Consider the following 18,983-nt stretch of genomic DNA (forward strand, 5'->3'; position numbering starts at 1 on the left):
GTTGAGACTCTAGAAAGAGTACAGAGAAGAGCAACAAAGATGATTGGGGGACTGGAGTCTAAAACATATAAAGAACGGTTGCTGGAATTTGGGAATGTATAGTTTAATGAAGAGAAGGACAAGGGGGGACATGATAGCAGTGTTCCAATATCTCAGGGGTTACTACAAAGAAGAGGGAGTCAATTCTCTAAAGTGCCTGAAGTCAGGACAAGAAGAAATGGATGGAAACTGACCAAAGAGAGAAACAACTTAGAACTAAGGAGAAACTTCCTGATAGTTAGAACAATTAACTAGTGGAACAACCTGCCTCCAGAAGTTGTGAATGCTCCAACATAGGAAGTCTTTAAGAAGAGATTGGACTGTCATTTGTCTGAAATGGTATTGGGTTCCTGCCTGAGCAGGGGGTTGGACTAGATGACCTCCAAGGTCCCTTCCAACTTTTATTATTATTATTATTATTATTATTATTATTATTATTATTATTATTATTATTATTATTATCATCATCATCATCATCATCATCATCATCATCATCATTATCATTATCATTAAAGTCCTGACTTCTGACTCCTTGTGGTGCAGTAGAATAAGGCAATAGGATGAAACCTCCACATTTTACTTTTATATAATAATATATACTAGCCATTTCTATAACACCAAACCTACCTAATCAGCAAACCCCAAAATCAAGCCAGTTTTTTTTTCCACCTCGAGCACAAAATCCCAAAGTGGTTTCCAAGCAGAAACAAAATGGTGTTCTTTTCTTTAATCAAAGGAGTCAATTTAGCTGTCTCTGCTAAATCCATCAATGTGTGGAGCCATTCACCCATAGTGGGAATCCCAGTGTCCAGAGGTTTTATTTGTTTCTGAAGACTTTGTCCACCACACAGGTTGACCATTTTTGAATGAGAGGTTGCAGAGCTTTTAAATCTATCAATGCCATCATTAAACAAGGGCGATTAAAAGAAATTGTGTGTGTACATTTGATCGTTGACTTTTAGACATCTTTTTATAGTACCCTGGATAGTAACCCATGGATGTGATTCACACAATGTCCTGGAAACAGACAATGAAAAGCTTGCACGTGTGATGATAAGCCTGATTTTTTGTTAATTTGCTCACAGCATCCTGTGCTGTGCCTTCATATTTTGCTTCCAAATCATCCAGGTTGAAGATGGAAGTCATGGGTTGCAATGATTGCAATAAAGTGACACTGTTGTTGCACGTGTCTTAAGACTTTTTAGTTAATTTCTCCCAATGCCAAATCTCCTCAGGAGCCAAATTAAAACCACAAATTCTTTTATGTTGGATATTTATTCTTCTGCTGTTGCTACTCTGATGTTTTCTTTTCTCTCTCTCCTAATATCACCTGGTGTTTTCTGGTCATTATCAAATGCAGGCTGACACTATGATAATTTTTTTTTTATTTTAATCTGTGTTGGAAGCTGTCAGGGTTTCTATCCCAAATAGTAGAAGAGTGGAAATCCTTCTTAATTAAGACAATAAACTATTTTTTTTAAAAAAAAAGCAAAGTCAACTTTCATTGTTAAGCAATGTTTGTCAAAAGTCCGTATGTACATTCAGTGACCCAAAATGGTTCATGCCACAAAAATAGCGGTGGGATTCAGCCAGTTGGCACCAGTTCAGCAGAACCAGTAGCTAATTTTTTGTTGGCCCAGAATGGACTTCCCGAAGTAGCATCCACCCAGAGAACTGGTTGTTCTTATATTTGAATCCCACCACTGCACAAAAGGCTTTGAAATTCCAGTTAAGCAGCAAAAGGAGAAGGTTTTCTGTTCTTCAAATGCTTTGAAGGCTACCATAGTCTGATTGTCTGTCTTATTTTGGCTACTGTACATTTGACTCATGCAGTAGTTAAATTCCTTTTGCCTAGAATTTTAGATCAAACCATGTTTGATGGGACAACCTGTTTGCCAGTCTTGCCCAAACCACAAAAGAATAAAAGGGATATTTTATCAAATTAAGTTTTGACAGAAGGAATACATTGTGCAAAGACAAACAACAAAATATACTGTTTAAAAAATATTTTTTTTAAATTTATTGTTGTAAATCACTGGATAAAACCATGTAGAAATTGTTTCTCACCTGCTGAGTGATCTAAATCAAGAAATTAAATGACACTCCGCATGACTCATGGTTATAAAAGAGGAATAAGCCAGCAGGAGTATTTCAACTGAACTCTGGGCATATTTTCTTATTAATGGTTTCAAGTATTACCAACATATAATACTTACCTTGTTAATTATGTTTTTTTTCACTGGAAATTTTAGATGTAGCAGAAAGCTTGATAGATTTGACTCCAAACACATTTATCTTCCTTTTCTTTTTCTTCTCACTGAAAACTTATTAAAATGAAACATCTGCTTTAGCCTGTGCATATAAATCTGCCTGTCTTTGCTGGTTGTTATTTTAATTTCAATAGAATTTTTAGAATCTCTACATGGGAAGTACATTACTCCAGCTTTAGGCAAAATTGTTGAAATGAATGATAAGAATTATTAGAATTATTAATGGTAATGGAAGATTAGATTTGAATGGAAGCAAATATGCATCTTTGGGGGGGAAAGCTTGAAAGAATGAGGAATAGAATGTAGGTTTATTGTTCAGAAAATATGGATGAGTGAACAGAATGATGGATGTTCCAATGACAGGCATCTCAGGGCTTCTAATTAATGTGGGGTAGAGCTGAAAGATATAAATAATAGTGGCATAACATAAGAAAACACACATGGCAAGATGAATTAATTGAAATTAAAAAATGGGATGTAGGGAAGAAGAATAACGGCATAAAAGTTATGGGGAAGGAGGCTGCAGGTGTTAAATCAGAATGAAAGTCCCCCTTGCATCACGTTTGACCAAAATTCACAGCTAAAGTTGTTGTTGTTGAAAATTTTAATGGTGTATTCAACCTGGGGTATTTTCACAGACACATTTATTCAAAATACAAAAGGGTTTGACCCAGTGGTGGGATTCAGCCGGTTCGCACCACCTTGGTAGAACCGGTAGCTAATTTTTTGTTGCCCAGACCCATTGACTTCCAGAAGTGGCATCCACACAGAGAACCGGTTGTTCACATATTTGAATCCCACCACTGGTTTGACCATAGTCTTTTTCCAGTCTATCTATTTATTTATTTATTTATTTATTTATTTATTTATTTATTTATTTATTTTATTTAACTTATATACCGCCCTATTCCCGTAGGACTCAGGGCGGTTTACAGGGCAATTAAAATCCTACCATACAAAAGTTAAAAAGTTTAAAACAGTTAATTAAATCAGTTAATTAAACTAGAGCCCAAAATTTAAAAGTTAAAACATTAAAACCCAATTAAAACCCCTCAGTCTAGGCCCGACAGCTCAAAGAGCCAAGTTTTCAGGTCCTGGAGGAATGAGCGGAGGTCGGAGGCAGTCCTAAGTTCCATCGGAAGTTGGTTCCAGAGGGCAGGCGCACCCACAGAGAAGGTCCTCTCTCTGGGAGTCACCCGCCGGCAATCCTTTACCGGCGGTACCCTAAGAAGGCCCTCCCTGTGGGAGCGCACAGGACGATGGGAAGTTGATGCCGGCAGCAGGTGTTCCCTCAGATAATCCAGACCTCAACCCTGTCTTGTCTTGTCTATTACTAATTAGGCCTCAACCTATGGGGCTTTCTGAAATCAACCAGAGTCACAGCTACTTTGTTGGCCAAAAGCGAGAAGACTCCATCCCAACCCCTAAATTATCTGTGATGTTCTTGAAATGGTTCTGTTGCTGACTCTTCAAGTGTCACCTCACATTACAGGTAGATGTTGAGGGTTCCTGGGCTTGTTTTATGGTGCTTGTATTTACAGCCACTGGATGGTTTTAACAGAAGGATCTTCAGCTAAATGATCTAGTGACATCTAGAAAGGATCATATTTAATGCACGGTTGGGTAAGGTTGGCAAAGAAAGATTTGGTAGTCTACTCTAGAATAGAACAGAGCTGGAAGGGACCTTGGAGGTCTTCTAGTCTAGCCCCCTGCTCAAGCAGGAGGACCTATACCATCTCAGACAGGTGACTGTCCAGTCTCTTTTTAAAAACTTCCAGCGATGGAGCAGCCACGATTTCTGCGGGTATGCTGGGGGTAAGCTGGGCAACACGACTCCTGGAGATAGTGGGAGGAGGATATTCAGGTCCTTTGATTGAGTGATTATCTGCCATCAAGTAGCCGTCAACTCCTAGCACCATAGAGATAGCTCTTCTCCATTCTACGGCAGTTTGGTTAAAAATTAAGCTAACCCAAGGAAACAAAAGAGTTCGGCTGGGTGCTTGAAACAGCAGCTTATTCCTGCACAAGCAAGGAAGTCTCCGTTCTCTTTCTTTGCCCTCCTCTCTTCTCTCCAACCTGCTAATCAAAGCATGGCTGTCACCACCATCACCATCAGCAAGAGCAGAATGGCGTTATTTAGAAGACACATCATATCAACAGTGTCAACATCATCTCCGAGTTCTGGTCTCTGCAATAAATCAGAAGCATATGGGAGACACCCACACTGCAAAGGAAGGCTCCGATTTAATGTAAGAGGTGATTAAAGTACTTGAAAAATAAGCGTGGGGGGGGGGGTTGAATCTATCCTAGGGAAGAGTGGCTACGTTTGACTTCAGTTCTTCAATACATGCTGTAGAATCTGGCCGTTTACTTAGTAGATGGTCCTCCAGAATAACCAATGCCTTTCACTTTTCTTTGAAAAAGGTTTTGTAATCTTATAATATCTATTTCATGCATGCCGCTGTGTTTCTCCTGCACTGATTTCTGAAGATTTAGAGTCGACACACTACCTCAAAGATGCAGACTTTAGTATGCTTTCAAAAATAATTTACAAACACAGCATGTAATAAAAGGAATATTTTTTTTCTGTTTCCAACAATAACATGGAATTCTTTTTTTTTTCACACACACACCCCAGGCACATTTTTATGTGTACGTCTTCTTAAGATTTCAGTTTCGGTATATACCCTTCCTCTATTCCGCATTTGGAATGCCTACGCACAATTGTTGAGAAGACTGCGTGGCAAAATTTGGAAACGTGTTAAGATTGACATGTTCAAGAATTGCCAATTGAGTAAATTCACATTAAAATGCGAATCATACATTTTTCCTCCTCTCTTTTTAAAGGAAGGGCAGAAGGAAGACACTGATTTAAGTGTCTTGTGCAGAATAATGTTCAATTTTCAAGGAGAACAAAATCTGAATGTTTGGAGTAGGGAGAAAAGCAAATTTTGAATCCGGCTTGCTTAATTTACAAATAAAATAATTAAAATGTCCCCTTTTTCAATTCTTAAAAACTGTCACATACACATCAATTAACACTTGATGAGTTTCTCCATCTACGGTAATCTGTTTTCAAATTTCCTTCTGGACAGATAATCATTTTTGTGTCTGATTTCCACAAAAAGAATAGAACTGATCAGTGATGGGATTTAGCCAGTTCGCACCACTTTGGCAGAACCGGTAGCTAATTTTTTTGTTGCCCAGGCCCAGAATGAGCTTCCGGAAGCAGCATTCACACAGAGAACCGGTTATTCACATATTTGAATCCCACCACTGGAACAGATGAAGGAAGAGGAAAACTGTGTTGGTCTATAGTGGCAAAATAATAATAATAATAATAATAATAATAATAATAATAATAATAATAATAATAATAATAATAATAATAATAATAATAATAAAAATGGGAGACTTTTCTGGACTAACACATTTTATTAAAAGCTTTCATGAGTTAATCATGATTTTATTCAGGGGTTTCATGAGCAAGGCTCTCCAAGCTCAATTCTCTCAAACATTTTCGCCTACCTCTACATGGTGTGTCTTTTTTTTCCACTTTTACCACTCCCAGATCTCAAAAAGTGACAGAAAATTGAAGAAAGCATTGGGTTGCACAACCAAGAGAAAAATCAGTCAGGCTGCACCGTGTGTGTGTGTGTGTCATATCACACAACATGAAAGCAGAGCACAAAAGCTTAGAGAATTATAATTGTGGCTTGCTAAACAAAAAAATCAAAATAAACTCACTGGAAATGGCATCTAAGATGGTGGCACCTGGAATGGCTGCGGCTGCATTGGCTCTTGAAGGCGACTAGTTTTGGGAGGGATAGTAAGGGCTATAGGCCACATGATCAGGAAGATTTTAATGTGTTTGAGCAACATGGTGGAACTAAGGCAATCTTTGCTGGCCTGGCGAGTTTCTAGTTGTTTTGGAACTGTTGGTGAGACCGTTAAAAGTCGTTGGCACTGTTTGAATTTGTTCTACTATCAGCAAGATCTGACTGCTGGCCTAGTGATAGATTGTATTACAAATCAGGGCTGTTTCCAGAGGAGGCAGAGGAGGAGAGGACCTGGAGCTTATGGAGCAAAGGAACTGGATGAGGCTGTCGGCAGGCCCAGAGGAAGAGAGAGAGAGGCTTTTGGAGGAGTTGGTGGCGGTGGCAGCATGCTCCAGGGGCGAAAAGAAGCAAGGCCTCTTTAAGGAAAGGGTGGAAGAGTCAGGATCAGAAAAAGGAAAGAAGGCGAGGTTGTCAGAATACAAGCAAATTTGAGGGCTAATCTACATGAAGCCCCATTTCCATCTGTCCTGTTTGCCATCGTTCACTCTCTAGAGACTAAAATGGACAATGTGAAATTTGAGCGGGCCACGAACAAGGAGTATATATCGGAGGTGGTGACCCTTTGAGAGCTGTATGCAACGAAATTTCATTTTGATGTATGCCGATTGGTGTACATTCAAAGTGACAATAAAGTTATCATCATCTTGGTTACACTAAGTAGTCTCCAGAACAAGTAACAAGGAGCCCTGGAAATTAGGAAGACAGGGATCACATTGCCACAGGGACGAAAGAGATACTCTGTGTTCAGATAGATCTACAAAACAAGACAAAAGAGTTGGGGAAAAGCATAACTGAAGCTTTGTAACACAGCAGGAGCTGTAAAGTTATCGATCTTCAATCCTAGAATGAACAAGTGATATTTTTTTTCCTCGTGATCCACTTAGAAGCTGGGAACTATATTGAGATGAGAGAATTGTGTTAAAGTGGAATTGCTTTGAATCCCCTGAAAATCAGTTTTGGATATGACCAAAGAATTTTTGGGTCTAGGTGATTCAAAAACCAATAAGCAATATTGTGGGTAAGGTACATGGAACCAGTGTGCTATGGTGCTTGGAGAACCAAATCAAACTGGAGACCCAGTTTCAAATTTCTAATCAGCCGGCACTAGGCAAATTTGTTACTGACTTTCCCCACAATTTGATTCACCGGGTCACTTTTGTCACAAAATGAAAGACACCCCCCCACACACACCTATATGTCTCTGAATTTCTGGGGCACAAAAGCTATATATCTAACACATAAGACAATTAGAAGATATATTTGAACTTCACATTCATAAAGACAAACTGTAATCTAATTAGAGTGTGAGGCTTGATTTATGCATTCAAGGACTTCATTGCAACTTTTTAAGCTAAATATAACTCCTTACAAGACCATGAAATGTAGTGAGGGAGCTGTCTCCAAGGGATATTGGAGACCAGGAATAGTTGCAGGGCAATAAACCAAGTGATTAGTAGGATAGATCTGTGGGCTTCCTGGCTTTGGCTGAAGTTGGAGATTCTTTTTATCACCAATCTTGAATTAGAAGTTTAGGTCAGTAAAACTGACCTGCCAGTGATATTTTACCCTGGTATTTCAAAGGAGCAACATTTGAGCTGAATCTACCGATTTCTTTCTTCAAGTGAAGAGTCTTTTGTTTGAGAATATATGCATTGTGAGTCCTCGCCTGCCAGCAGATCCAGCAGCCGAGTCCGAGTTGGAGGAGGGGGAAGGGTTGCCTGGGGTCACATCGGAGTCTGTGGAAGGCTCTGAGGAGCATGAAGGCTCAGAGTTAGATGTGACACCGGGCCCATCTATTCATGCTCAGGCAGAGAGACAGCTGGGTTGGGGGCCTGAACTGAGCCAAGACGAGGAGCAGCTGGGGCCTGTTCCAGATGCATGGATGTGCAGGGTGGACAGCGGAGGGCTGTGGGGTGGCCCTCCACGAAAAGTAAAAGACTCTAAGAAGCCATGCCCTGGCTGGACCATAAAGAGGGGAGGTGTGGAAGGCAATCGTTCACACTACGGCTTTGTGCTTCTGTCCTTGGATTGCTTGCCTCAGATTCTTGGACATTTAACCGAGTGTTATATACTGGGTTCTGTGCTTGATTGAAGAGACGAGGCGAGTGAGTTCAGCAAGAATCATCCTTTATTTGCTTACAGGAATTGAACTGAGAAACAGGGCTGCGAATGCAGCTATTTATACCCTCGCCTCTAGGTGGCAGCCAATAGGTTTAAAGCAACCTATTGCCACCCTAGAAGTAGCCAATGGCGGCACTGGAGACGGATTGTCTGAGGAGTTGGGAGCCGTTAGCCAGCTTCCCTGCTTAAACAACCTCCCAGCAATTAACCCCACGTGATACTCTTTAGTAAGACAAAGCCTAATACATTACACTGAGATTGCCAGATTTCTGTGTGTCTGAGTGACTTAAACCTTGAGCATTCCAGCTGAGATCTCAGAGACTGACTCTTGTTTGTTTCAACAGCTAAAAGTTGGAGTTTTGTTCCATAAAAGCTTTGTCAAAATAAAAGGGGTTTATCTTACCAAGTCCTGCCTTGTTCAACGCAAAGGGTTTTTTCCTCACGATTAAGCAGTTGAGCAATACTCACTGAGGCTGGGACAGAACAGTATGTTTCCTCTCTACCCTAAACATTTATCTGCTAATCTCTTACAGTTGGTGCCTGAAGGAATAACAAATAAAGATTCTAGCTTTTCTTATAACTGATGGAAGGTCTGCTGGGTGGAGTACCAGCCCCTAAGTAAAATCAGGTCAGGTCAGACCACATATTAATTCCTGTCAAGACACCCTGAGATCATGCTTACCTGATGTGGAAGCAACATAACTTAATGGCACAACGTACTTTGCACATTTCCCCCTCCCCCCTTTCCATTCAATCCTATCCCATTCTTGAAGAATATTTCTGCAGTTGCCTTGGCCATTGTCCTGCCAAGCTCCTGAAGTTGTCTTGGCAAGATTTCAGAAATGTGGTTTGCCACTGCCTCCTTCCTAGGGCTGAGAGGAAGTGACCGGCTCAAGGTCACCAGCTGACTTTGAGCCCAAGGCAGGACTAGAACTCACAATCTCCCAGTTTCCTGCCACCACCCCAAACCAGCTCTCACTCTCTAGAAAGCCCTAAATATGTCCTGTTAAAAGAGGCTCTGTTGTAATAGCATATACAGTATATATATTTTTACAACATTGTTATTTGCTCTTCTTTTTTTTCCCCCGAGAACGTCTGTTACAGTTTGGATATAGCGAAACGGTCATAAAAATCAATAAAGTTGATGGACTTTTGGAGTAGACGCTTTCAGTTCAGATCGAGAATAGTCCTTCTAATTTAACAGGGCACTGTATCACGTTTTCATTTAGTCCTGCTAGCATCATTGCAGTTCAGACCCAGCAAGGAAGTTGGGAGCAGAAATGGTTCCCCAATCCCTTCTCGGTGAGATGTCATTAAACACAACATATTGGGTGGGTGGGGTAATGAATGAACCTTTATTATCAAAGTGCAACATGTAGGTGTGAGCCTAAATGGACTCCAGAAGATGGTAGAGGAGAGGAAGGACTGGAGGAATGTTGTCCATGGGGTCGCGATGGGTCGGACATGACTTCACAACTAACAACATCTATACATTGAGATTGGCTGAGGGTGTGTATCATAGCCAAGGTCTACATTATTCTGATTTTACTGTGGAAAATGATGAGAAAGACCTGTGTCTCTTTCCCAAAGCCCCCAACCCCCGATCCATGGACCAGTACTGGGCCATGGCAGGCCAGCAACAGGTCCACACACACAAGAAAAGTCCCATCCATGGGATGCAGGCAGCACACAAAACCATGCCCCCTCCAGTCCGCAGAAAAACCTCTCTCCACGGAACCGGTCCCTGGTACCCAAAAGGTTGGGGACCTCTGGTGTAGATTACCTTGGAACTCTGTCACTTTTTCCCCCAATGAAATAAGAATTTGGCCCGAGTCCCAATGATGATTAGGAAAACATTTTCACCAGTAAGAGATTGTGTTGAGCAAGGATCTGTTTGATTATTTGGGGACGGGAGGGGAGATCCTGGGAGACTGATGAAACTAGAATCTTTCTTTGTCTTAGGATTTATAGGATATGCTTTGTTCCTCCCTCCGTTTGTCACCCAAGTTACATCACCAAATGATGGCTGATACATTTGCAAAACTCAGCGCTGGCTCTTTTCCAAGTCCCATTCCTTTAATTATAAATGAATGGCATAACGTGTTTACGAACAAAGAACTATAGACTGTGTGAAGGCAAATGTTTTGATATGGCTTACATATTGATGAAAACAAATGAAGAATATCTCAAGTACATGCACATGAGGCTAAAAGTAACCAAAGAGTCTCCAGGGGAGGAATAGGCAGTACTTAGTATTACTACACCAATACAAATGCAAGATTATTACAGCTATTTTATTCTGTGATTTATCTGTGAGGGGGGAAAGGGGGGGCCTTAATTTAGCCCTTTGGCTTCTTGACCTGGCCAATGGAATAGATCAAGGTTGCAAACCTTGACCACTAGATGGCCCTAAAAAAGGCACAGAAAATTATCAGACTTTGCTGCCATCTAGTGGTTCCTCAGAGTTCTAATGCCCACATTTGATTTGAAACCTAAGCAAAACCACAGATTTTAAGCAGTGTCCTTAAGGCGCATGGATTCCAAATCCTAAAACTGTCGTCTTTACAGTCTGAGATATTGCCATTGAGCCCATTCTTCCTAAAGGTTCAGATACCTCTTATTTAACCATCTGGCTGGAGCTCTTCCCCCTGTTTCCCAAGGTCATTCTCACATACCATTACAACTCCTGAGCTATTCCCATAATGACAAACACCCTCCCTAATTTCTCAAGACCGTAAAGATGGCAGGGGAAAAATGCACTTTCAGACTTGCAAGATTCTGTTAATGTAACCTTATAGTAAATTACAAAAGGGGACATGGTGGCTCAGTGGGTTAGGACACTGAGCTTGTTGATCAGATGGTCGGCAATTTGGCGGGTCAAATCCCGAATGCCGCGTAACAGAGTAAGCATCTGTTACTCGTCCCAGCTTCTGCCAACCCAGCAGTTCGAAAGCATGTAAAAATGCAAGTAGAAAAATAGGGACCACTACGGTGGGAAGGTAACAGTGTTCTGTGCACCTTTGGCGTCTAGTCATGCCGGCCACATGACCACAGAGACGTCATTGGACAAGTGCTGGCTCTTTGGCTTTGAAACGGAGATGAGCACTGGCCCCTAGAATTGGAAACGACTAGCACGCATGTGCGGGGGAACCTTTAGCTTTAGAGTAAATTACAGTGAGTCCTTCTGGACACGCTTCTTGTTTGTGCTATCTCACAAGGCTGGCAGGAGTCCAGCTGAACTAGATAGCATATTTATTTTTACAGTGTTTGGGGAAAATCTTGACTTTTATTATAACCCATTCCTCAAATCTGCAGACTTAGAATTTTCTAAAGTAGACTAAGCACATTTTTTTAAAAAAGTACCAAATGCCTAGTTAAAACAGTTTTCCCCAATTTGGGTGCTCTCTGGGTCATCTCTCCAAATTTTCCAGTTGATAATTTTAGGATTTGGAATCCATGCATCTAAAGGAGACTTAGTTAGGTTACATTACAAGGTTGATCTGAAATGTCCCTCCATCCCGCAGTTAGCAAAGGTTAAACCTACTTATTTAACCACTCTTCTGCATGTTGTCCATTCTGAGTGTTTTTACTTCAGCTAGTTCACCACTAACCTCTAACCATCACATTAAATGTCCATTTGAGTTTACAAAGCAAGAAAAGGCACTTTTTAAAAGCTGAGTATCCCATCACTACTGCACGTCTGCTCATGAAAATCTGATTTCTTGCTCCAGAGGTTACGACAGCAACTCTGAAGTAAGGGATTAATGTCAATGAAAGCTTTATTCACAAACATTTCCATATTCATGAGCTTCTGACACGTGCAAGCGATGTGTACATATATAAAATAGCAGGCTTATAGCAGCAGCATCACCCTCCATGGATTTGATAAGGAGCAGAACAGGAATCTTACAGAATTCACTAATTTTCAGTTGGCACACATTTGCTCTCCAATGTAATAGATCAGTCTAAAAAAAATCATAGAAGTGCTAACATCACAAATTATCAAAGCTTAGTTCTACTGTATGATAATGGTTTCCTTCTCTCTCTCTCTCTCTCTCTCTTGGAAGGAGAAAAATGAAACAACATCCGTTTTGACTACATTATGTAAACGCCCACAACTGATCCTCTAAATGGCCAAAATACTGATGTATTTTTGCACCATCCTGCTAACTGCATTCCCAGATGTCAAATATTACTGACCAGATCCATGGTGCAATTCAATAAACAGTTTTAATATAAAACAGAGAGTCATGATCAGCAGGAGGTGACTGTGAGGGAGGGAGTCAAACACAGTATCAGTTTTGTATCCCTTCGTGCCCACAAGAGATTTAAGTCCAGCCCACCTTAAATTGCATTGACTTTTATCTACTGCCAATTTGTTTTCACTCTTAGTAGTTCAGCATACAATAAACCTACATTCAGTTGAACTGCCTGGACTCCAGTTTTCCTGCACCTGACATGATCTTTCACCGTGTTTTATCTGGAGTGACCATTTCTGGGATACCATGCTAAAAGGTATGAGCATTTGAACTGAACATCAGACAGGACTAAATTAAAGCAGCATCCTAAAATACACTTGGCAGCCACGGAAAACAACATTAGGTCTTTTATGTCTCATGCAGTTATTACTCTCCCTTGCATGTATGGTAAGCAATGTTGGTGGAGAATTGGGTCAGAAGTGGAGTTGATCTTCCATAATGGAGGTAGAGAATTATCAGCCTTACAGAGGTTGCTCAATGAACAGCATTCAGCCAGCATGATCAGCATTGAGAGAAGCTGTATTTGGAGAGCCGCAAGTGAATACTGTAGAATAGAATAGAATAGAATAGAATAGAATAGAATAGAATAGAATAGAATAGAATAGAATAGAATAGAATAGAATAGAATAGAATAGAATAGAATAGAATAGAATAGAATAGAATAGAATCTGGAAGGGACCTTGGAGGTCTTCTAGTCCAGCCCCCTGTTCAAGCAGGAGAACCTATACCATTTCAGACAAGAGGCTGTCCAGTCTCTTCTTAAAAACCTCCAGTGATGGAGCACCCACAATGTCTGGAGTGGAGTGTTCCACAGGTTAATTGTCCTCACTGTCAGGAAATTTCTCCTTAATTCCAGTTTGCTTCTCTCTTTGGTCAGTTTCCAACCATTGTTTCTTATCTTGCCTTTTGGTGCTTTGAAAAATAAGCTGGCCCCCTCCTCTTTGTGGCAACCTCTCAAACACTGGAATATTGCCATCACGTCACCCCTAGTCCTTCTTTTCTTTAGACTAACCAAACCCAAATCCTGCAGCCGTTCTTCATATGTTTTAGTCTCCAGGCCTTTGATCATCTTAGTTGCTCTTCTCTGAACTTTTCCCAAAGTCTTTACATTTTTTTTTGGGTGGTATGGTGACCAAAATTGGTTGCATTATTCCAGGTGTGGACTTGTTGGCTGCTAGTCTGTAGCAACATGCAACAACTATTTGAAGTGCTAAAAATACAATGGAACATTTCTCTCCTTGTCACTGAACTAAGTTCTCCCACTCCTTCTTAAGATTTATCTCCAGCTTAAGTGTATCTCAACATCACACCGATATGGCCTTGAGAGTGTCTTGGCTTAATGCAATAAATGACGCTACTAGAGACAGTTGATTGGCTCTAATTGGAAGATGAGGCAGCTTAAATGTGCTCCCGACCATGGTGCATTACATTTCAAATTCACTGGAAATACTACCTAACCTTACTCTTGTGTTGCACAGTGCCACAACTTTTTTTTTTTATAAATTCAGGACTTTCCTGAATGGAGGGCCACTAGGAAGGTACACTAGGAGTTTAGCCACATCAAGGTAGATGATGCATTGCTTGTCTTTCTACAGCTCTTTGGAACCACAATTTATTGGCAGGGAGATACTGGTCCAAAAAAAAACATTTCTATTGAGAGAAAGTGTACACAGAATTATAAACTGACAATGTCAACTTCTTATAAAGAAAATTTATATAAAATGTTTTATAGATGGCACTTGCCACCTGCAAGATTAGCAAAAATGTTTAAAAATATGTCAGATAGATGTTGGAAATGTAAACACAACTCAGGCACATGTTATCACGTTTGGTGCACACGTGAAAAAGCAAAGAACTATTGGGAAAAGATACATACTTGGTTAGAAAAGATGTTAGGAGAACATGTTGATTTTAAACCTGAACTTTTTTTTATGGGGTATAATGCCAGAAAAGACTAATAAACAAAGCTTATATTTGACTTTGCACATTACAACAGCGGCAAGAATCACATTTGCGCAATACTGGAAGAATGAAGGAATACCGCCCCTATGAAGAAATAATTAAAAAAAACACTAGAATGTGCAGAGATGCACAGATTGACTATGAGATTGAAAGAAAAGGAAGAAACGGACCATTATCAAACCTGGAATTTATTTTACCATTGGCTAGAGAAAAGAATAAAGGATTAGGAATTAAATATATAGTGGCTCAGTGGGTTAGGACACTGAGCTTGTCGATCAGAAGATCGGCAGTTTGGCGGGTCAAATCCCGAGTGCCGCATAGCACAGTGAGCGCCTGTTACTCGTCCCAGCTTCTGCCAACCTAGCAGTTCGAAAGCACGTAAAAATGCACGTAAAAATAGGGACCACTCCGGTGGGAAGGTAACAGCGTTCCGTGCGCCTTTGGCGTCTAGTCATGCCGGCCACATGACCACGGAGACGTCCTCAGACAAGTGCTGGCTCTTCGGCTTTGAAACGGAGATGAGCACCGGCCCCTAGAGTTGGAAACGACTAGCACGCATGTGCGGGGGAACCTTTACCTTTTTAGCTTATGTAAACTCAGACAACACGTTGATTGAAAAATTATTATTGTTTGTATGGAAAAAATGAATAAAAAGGTTATAAAAAAAAGAATGTGTGCTCACACAACACATGTAGCTAAACCAGCTGAAGAACTGCCAGTTGCTTTCATACAGTATGCAAATCCTGGTTAGTTGCATTTTGATTATTTTCTTCAGATTTCCAAGTTACCCCAAGCTGGTCTAATGAGATGCTTGGTTGATCACTTTTTTATACACCATTGAGAAAGATGGAAGTGTGAAAACCACTCAACGTGGTTTGATGAACAAAGTAACGTGTTCATCAAAACCCACAAGTACAAAAAAAAATGAACTGAAATAATGAAATGAAAATGACATTGTCTTAGACACAGTCTTCATGAAAGTTTCGACCAAACATTTTGGCCTATAGATTTCCTTCCTGGGTGATTAGAATATGCTTCAGAATATTGGCCAGGCTCCAAAATGGGTTATTTTAGGGCACAGGAAAAAATGCAACCTCAGAGCAAAAGAACGCCAAAATCTGAGCTTGCTCTAGGCTAAGAAGTTTTAATTTAATTATGGAGAAAAGCACAGGTTAAAAAAAATGTAAATGCACAGCATATATATATATATATATATATATATATATATATATATATATATATATATATATATATATATATATATATATATATATATATCAGCCTCCCTAATTCTTTATTAGCAATTTTGAATAATTTACACACACACACACACACATATATATATGTGCAATTTGAACACACACACACACACAAATTGCCTCCCTTCTTCACCATGCTTAACAGGAACCAGGAGTCTGGGCTGACTCCATTTGCACACAATCATTCTTATAGATCGCGCTCAATCTATTTACAGTTGCAACGTTTTGATATTATTGTATTTTTAGCTGGCAGCTATTATCGTGATACGTGTTTGTCATCGAACCATTTGTCAAATGCTAGCCTAGACATGAGGTTTTGTCAAAGGGTTTGCCTTGAGGGAAATGATTTTTATTTATTTATTTACTTGCTTACTTAATAAGCAACCTGGCCAAACCAGATCTCATCTAGCCTAGTTTTTTTGTTGTTGTTGTTGATGTTTTGGTGATTCCGGTTCTCGTTGATGGAAGAAGCTGCAAAAATGTTTGTTTTGCTAGCAGCCAGGGGTGGATCTGAGAGACTGGTTAGGAAAATGTGTTAAATGGAGGCAATCCGTTTATGCAATGCACAATACATATTGCACCTTGTTCAGTGCGACGCTTCAGAGACCCCCTCTAAAAAGTTCTTTGTTTCAGCACCACCTGGAAGCAATTGTCTCTTTCTTCCAGGATGGTATGAAGGAAGCAATGTATATTTTGCTGCTGTTGTTGTGTACATTGTGTCTGGCAACCACTGTTCTTGTTTTGGTCTGGCTCTCTTTGCGAAGCCTCGTAGCAAAGCGGCAAAATCCAAGACCGGTTTCTAAAACAGGATCAGGCTGGTTAGATCGGAGCCCAACCAATATATTTTCAGGTTTGTGGACTAGGCAGGGAGGACTCAGAAAGAAAATAATCCAGAATGAGGGAAACCAAATTTGTGCTGTTGCCAAGAAAACAACACGAGGTGGTGTAGATCAAAGTCACCTCAAGGGAGTCTCTGCTTTTATACTGCAAGTCAGCTGGAGCATTACTTTGCCTGGCAAAAGAATGTTTCCATATTTAATTTGGGGCCTCCCAACAAAATCTAAATGCATTTAGCAGAATGAATGTATTAAGGGTGGGGCAGGGACAGGCTAGAACTTACCCAACAGCAACGGTTGAAGATCGAAAGATAACCAAGTTAGAATGACATGAAGCCCCAGAGAACTACAAACACCTTGTAATAGATAAGAAATAGATATGGGTCACTCTGCCTAGTATTCTTTCTATGGAAATCAGGCACCACTAGAAAGATCTACAAACACATCGCTGAGCTGACAAATGAGATCCTGTCTGTGATCGGTCTCCTAGGCCAATGAAACTAAAATGGCCTATGACAAACTACCTGGGGAGGGAATTAGCGCTAGCAAATTTGCTTTGGATCTTCTACGGTGGTCATCTGCAACCCAGAACTGTTAGCCTTGAAGAGGATGAAAAAAATACACTCTTAACGGTGTGCTTTGCCATCTTCCAGAATCAGACGTGGGTGACATTAAATGGATGGTTAGGCCCAGGCGAGCCAGCTGGAATGGAATGGAATGGAATGGAATGGAATGGAATGGAATGGGATGGGATGGAGTGTAGAGTAGAGTAGAGTACAGAGTAGAGTACAGAATAGAGTAGAGTAGAGTAGAGTAGAACAGAACAGAGCAGAACAGAACAGAACAGAACAGAACAGAACAGAACAGAACAGAACAGAATAGAATAGAATAGAATAGAATAGAATAGAAAACATGGAATGGAATGGAGTGGAATAGAGTATTGGAATATAGACTAGACTAGACTAGACTAGAACAGAACAGAACAGAACAGAATAGAATAGCAATATAGAATAGAATAGAATAGAATAGAATAGAATAGAATAGCAATATAGAATAGAATAGAATAGAATAGAATAGCAATATAGAATAGCAATATAGAATAGAATAGAATAGAATAGAATAGAATAGAATAGCAATATAGAATAGAATAGAATAGAATAGAATAGAATAGAATAGAATAGAATAGAATAGAATAGAATAGCAATATAGAATAGAATAGAATAGAATAGAATAGAATAGAATAGAATAGAATAGAATAGCAATATAGAATAGCAATATAGAATAGAATAGAATAGAATAGAATAGAATAGAATAGAATAGAATAGAATAGAATAGAATAGAATAGAACAGAACAGAATAGAATAGAATAGAATAGAATAGAATAGAATAGAATAGAATAGAATAGAATAGATCTTGAAGGAACCTTGGAGGTCTTCTAGTCCAACCCCTCACTCAAGCAGGAGAACCTATACCATGTCAGACAAGAGGCTGTCCAGTCTCTTCTTAAAAACCTCCAGTGATGGAGCACCCACGATTTCTGGAGGCTAGCTGTTCCACTAGCTGATTGTCCTCACTGTCAGGAAGTTTCTCCTTAATTCCAAGTTGCTTTTCTCTTTGTCAGTTTCCAGCCTTTGCTTCTTCTCCTGCCTTTGGGTGCTTTGGAGAATAGGCCGACCCCCAATTCTTTGTTGCAACCTCTCAAATACTGGGATACTGCTAATATGTCACCCCAGTCCTTCTTTTCTCTGGACTAGCCAAACCCAAATCCTGCAACCGTCACTGACTTAAAGGTATGGGTGCACACATGCACAAATACACAAAGGTCTTAAGGACTAGAAGACTCAGACAGCCTCCTTTGATAGAGGGAGCCATGAAGGAATCCAGCTTACACCAGAGAAGGTAGAACTGAAAATTAGAAGTGATTTTCTGCATTTTTTTTTCATTCCAGACAGCAAAACTAGCTAGATGACATGAAAAATGCTTTTAGGGTCATAAACCTCTCCCCACATTCTCAGAAACTGGGCTGTTGATTTCAGGGGATTAAAAAATAAAGATATTATATTAAGATATTAAGATGACATGGACATTTCCATCCTGGAAAAGCCAGTGACTCAAGAGCATCCTAACTCCTGCCACACAACGATCTCCACTTCTCCTTGCTCTTCTCAGGATTCCAGGTAGAGTCAGCCTGATGGTTTAATCATCATCATCATCATCATCGTAACAACAACAACAACAACAACAACAACAACAACAACAACAACATAATAATAATAATAATAATAATAATAATAATAATAATAATAATAATAATTGCAGCTTCCTGCAATAACTCCAGCAAAGCTACAAAAAACTATGCTACTCATAACATCTTACATTTTAAGGAGATATCTGGTTA

General features: G+C 39.9%; 1 protein-coding gene across 1 annotated transcript in view; it reads left to right on the top strand.

Annotated features, from left to right (window-relative positions):
• Window positions 1-4,089: 4,089 nt before the first annotated feature.
• Window positions 4,090-18,983, top strand: part of PCDH20 (protocadherin 20) — a gene marked incomplete at its 5' end in the record, with an annotated part of 19,596 nt that continues 4,702 nt past the window's right edge. The window contains one exon of the mRNA XM_083362570.1: window positions 4,090-4,113. Within this exon, the coding sequence (XP_083218696.1) occupies window positions 4,090-4,113 (24 nt within the window). The remainder of the gene's footprint in view (window positions 4,114-18,983) is intronic.

The sequence above is a fragment of the Vipera ursinii genome (assembly GCF_947247035.1).
Source record: "Vipera ursinii genome assembly, chromosome: 4".
NCBI lineage: Eukaryota > Metazoa > Chordata > Lepidosauria > Squamata > Viperidae > Vipera > Vipera ursinii.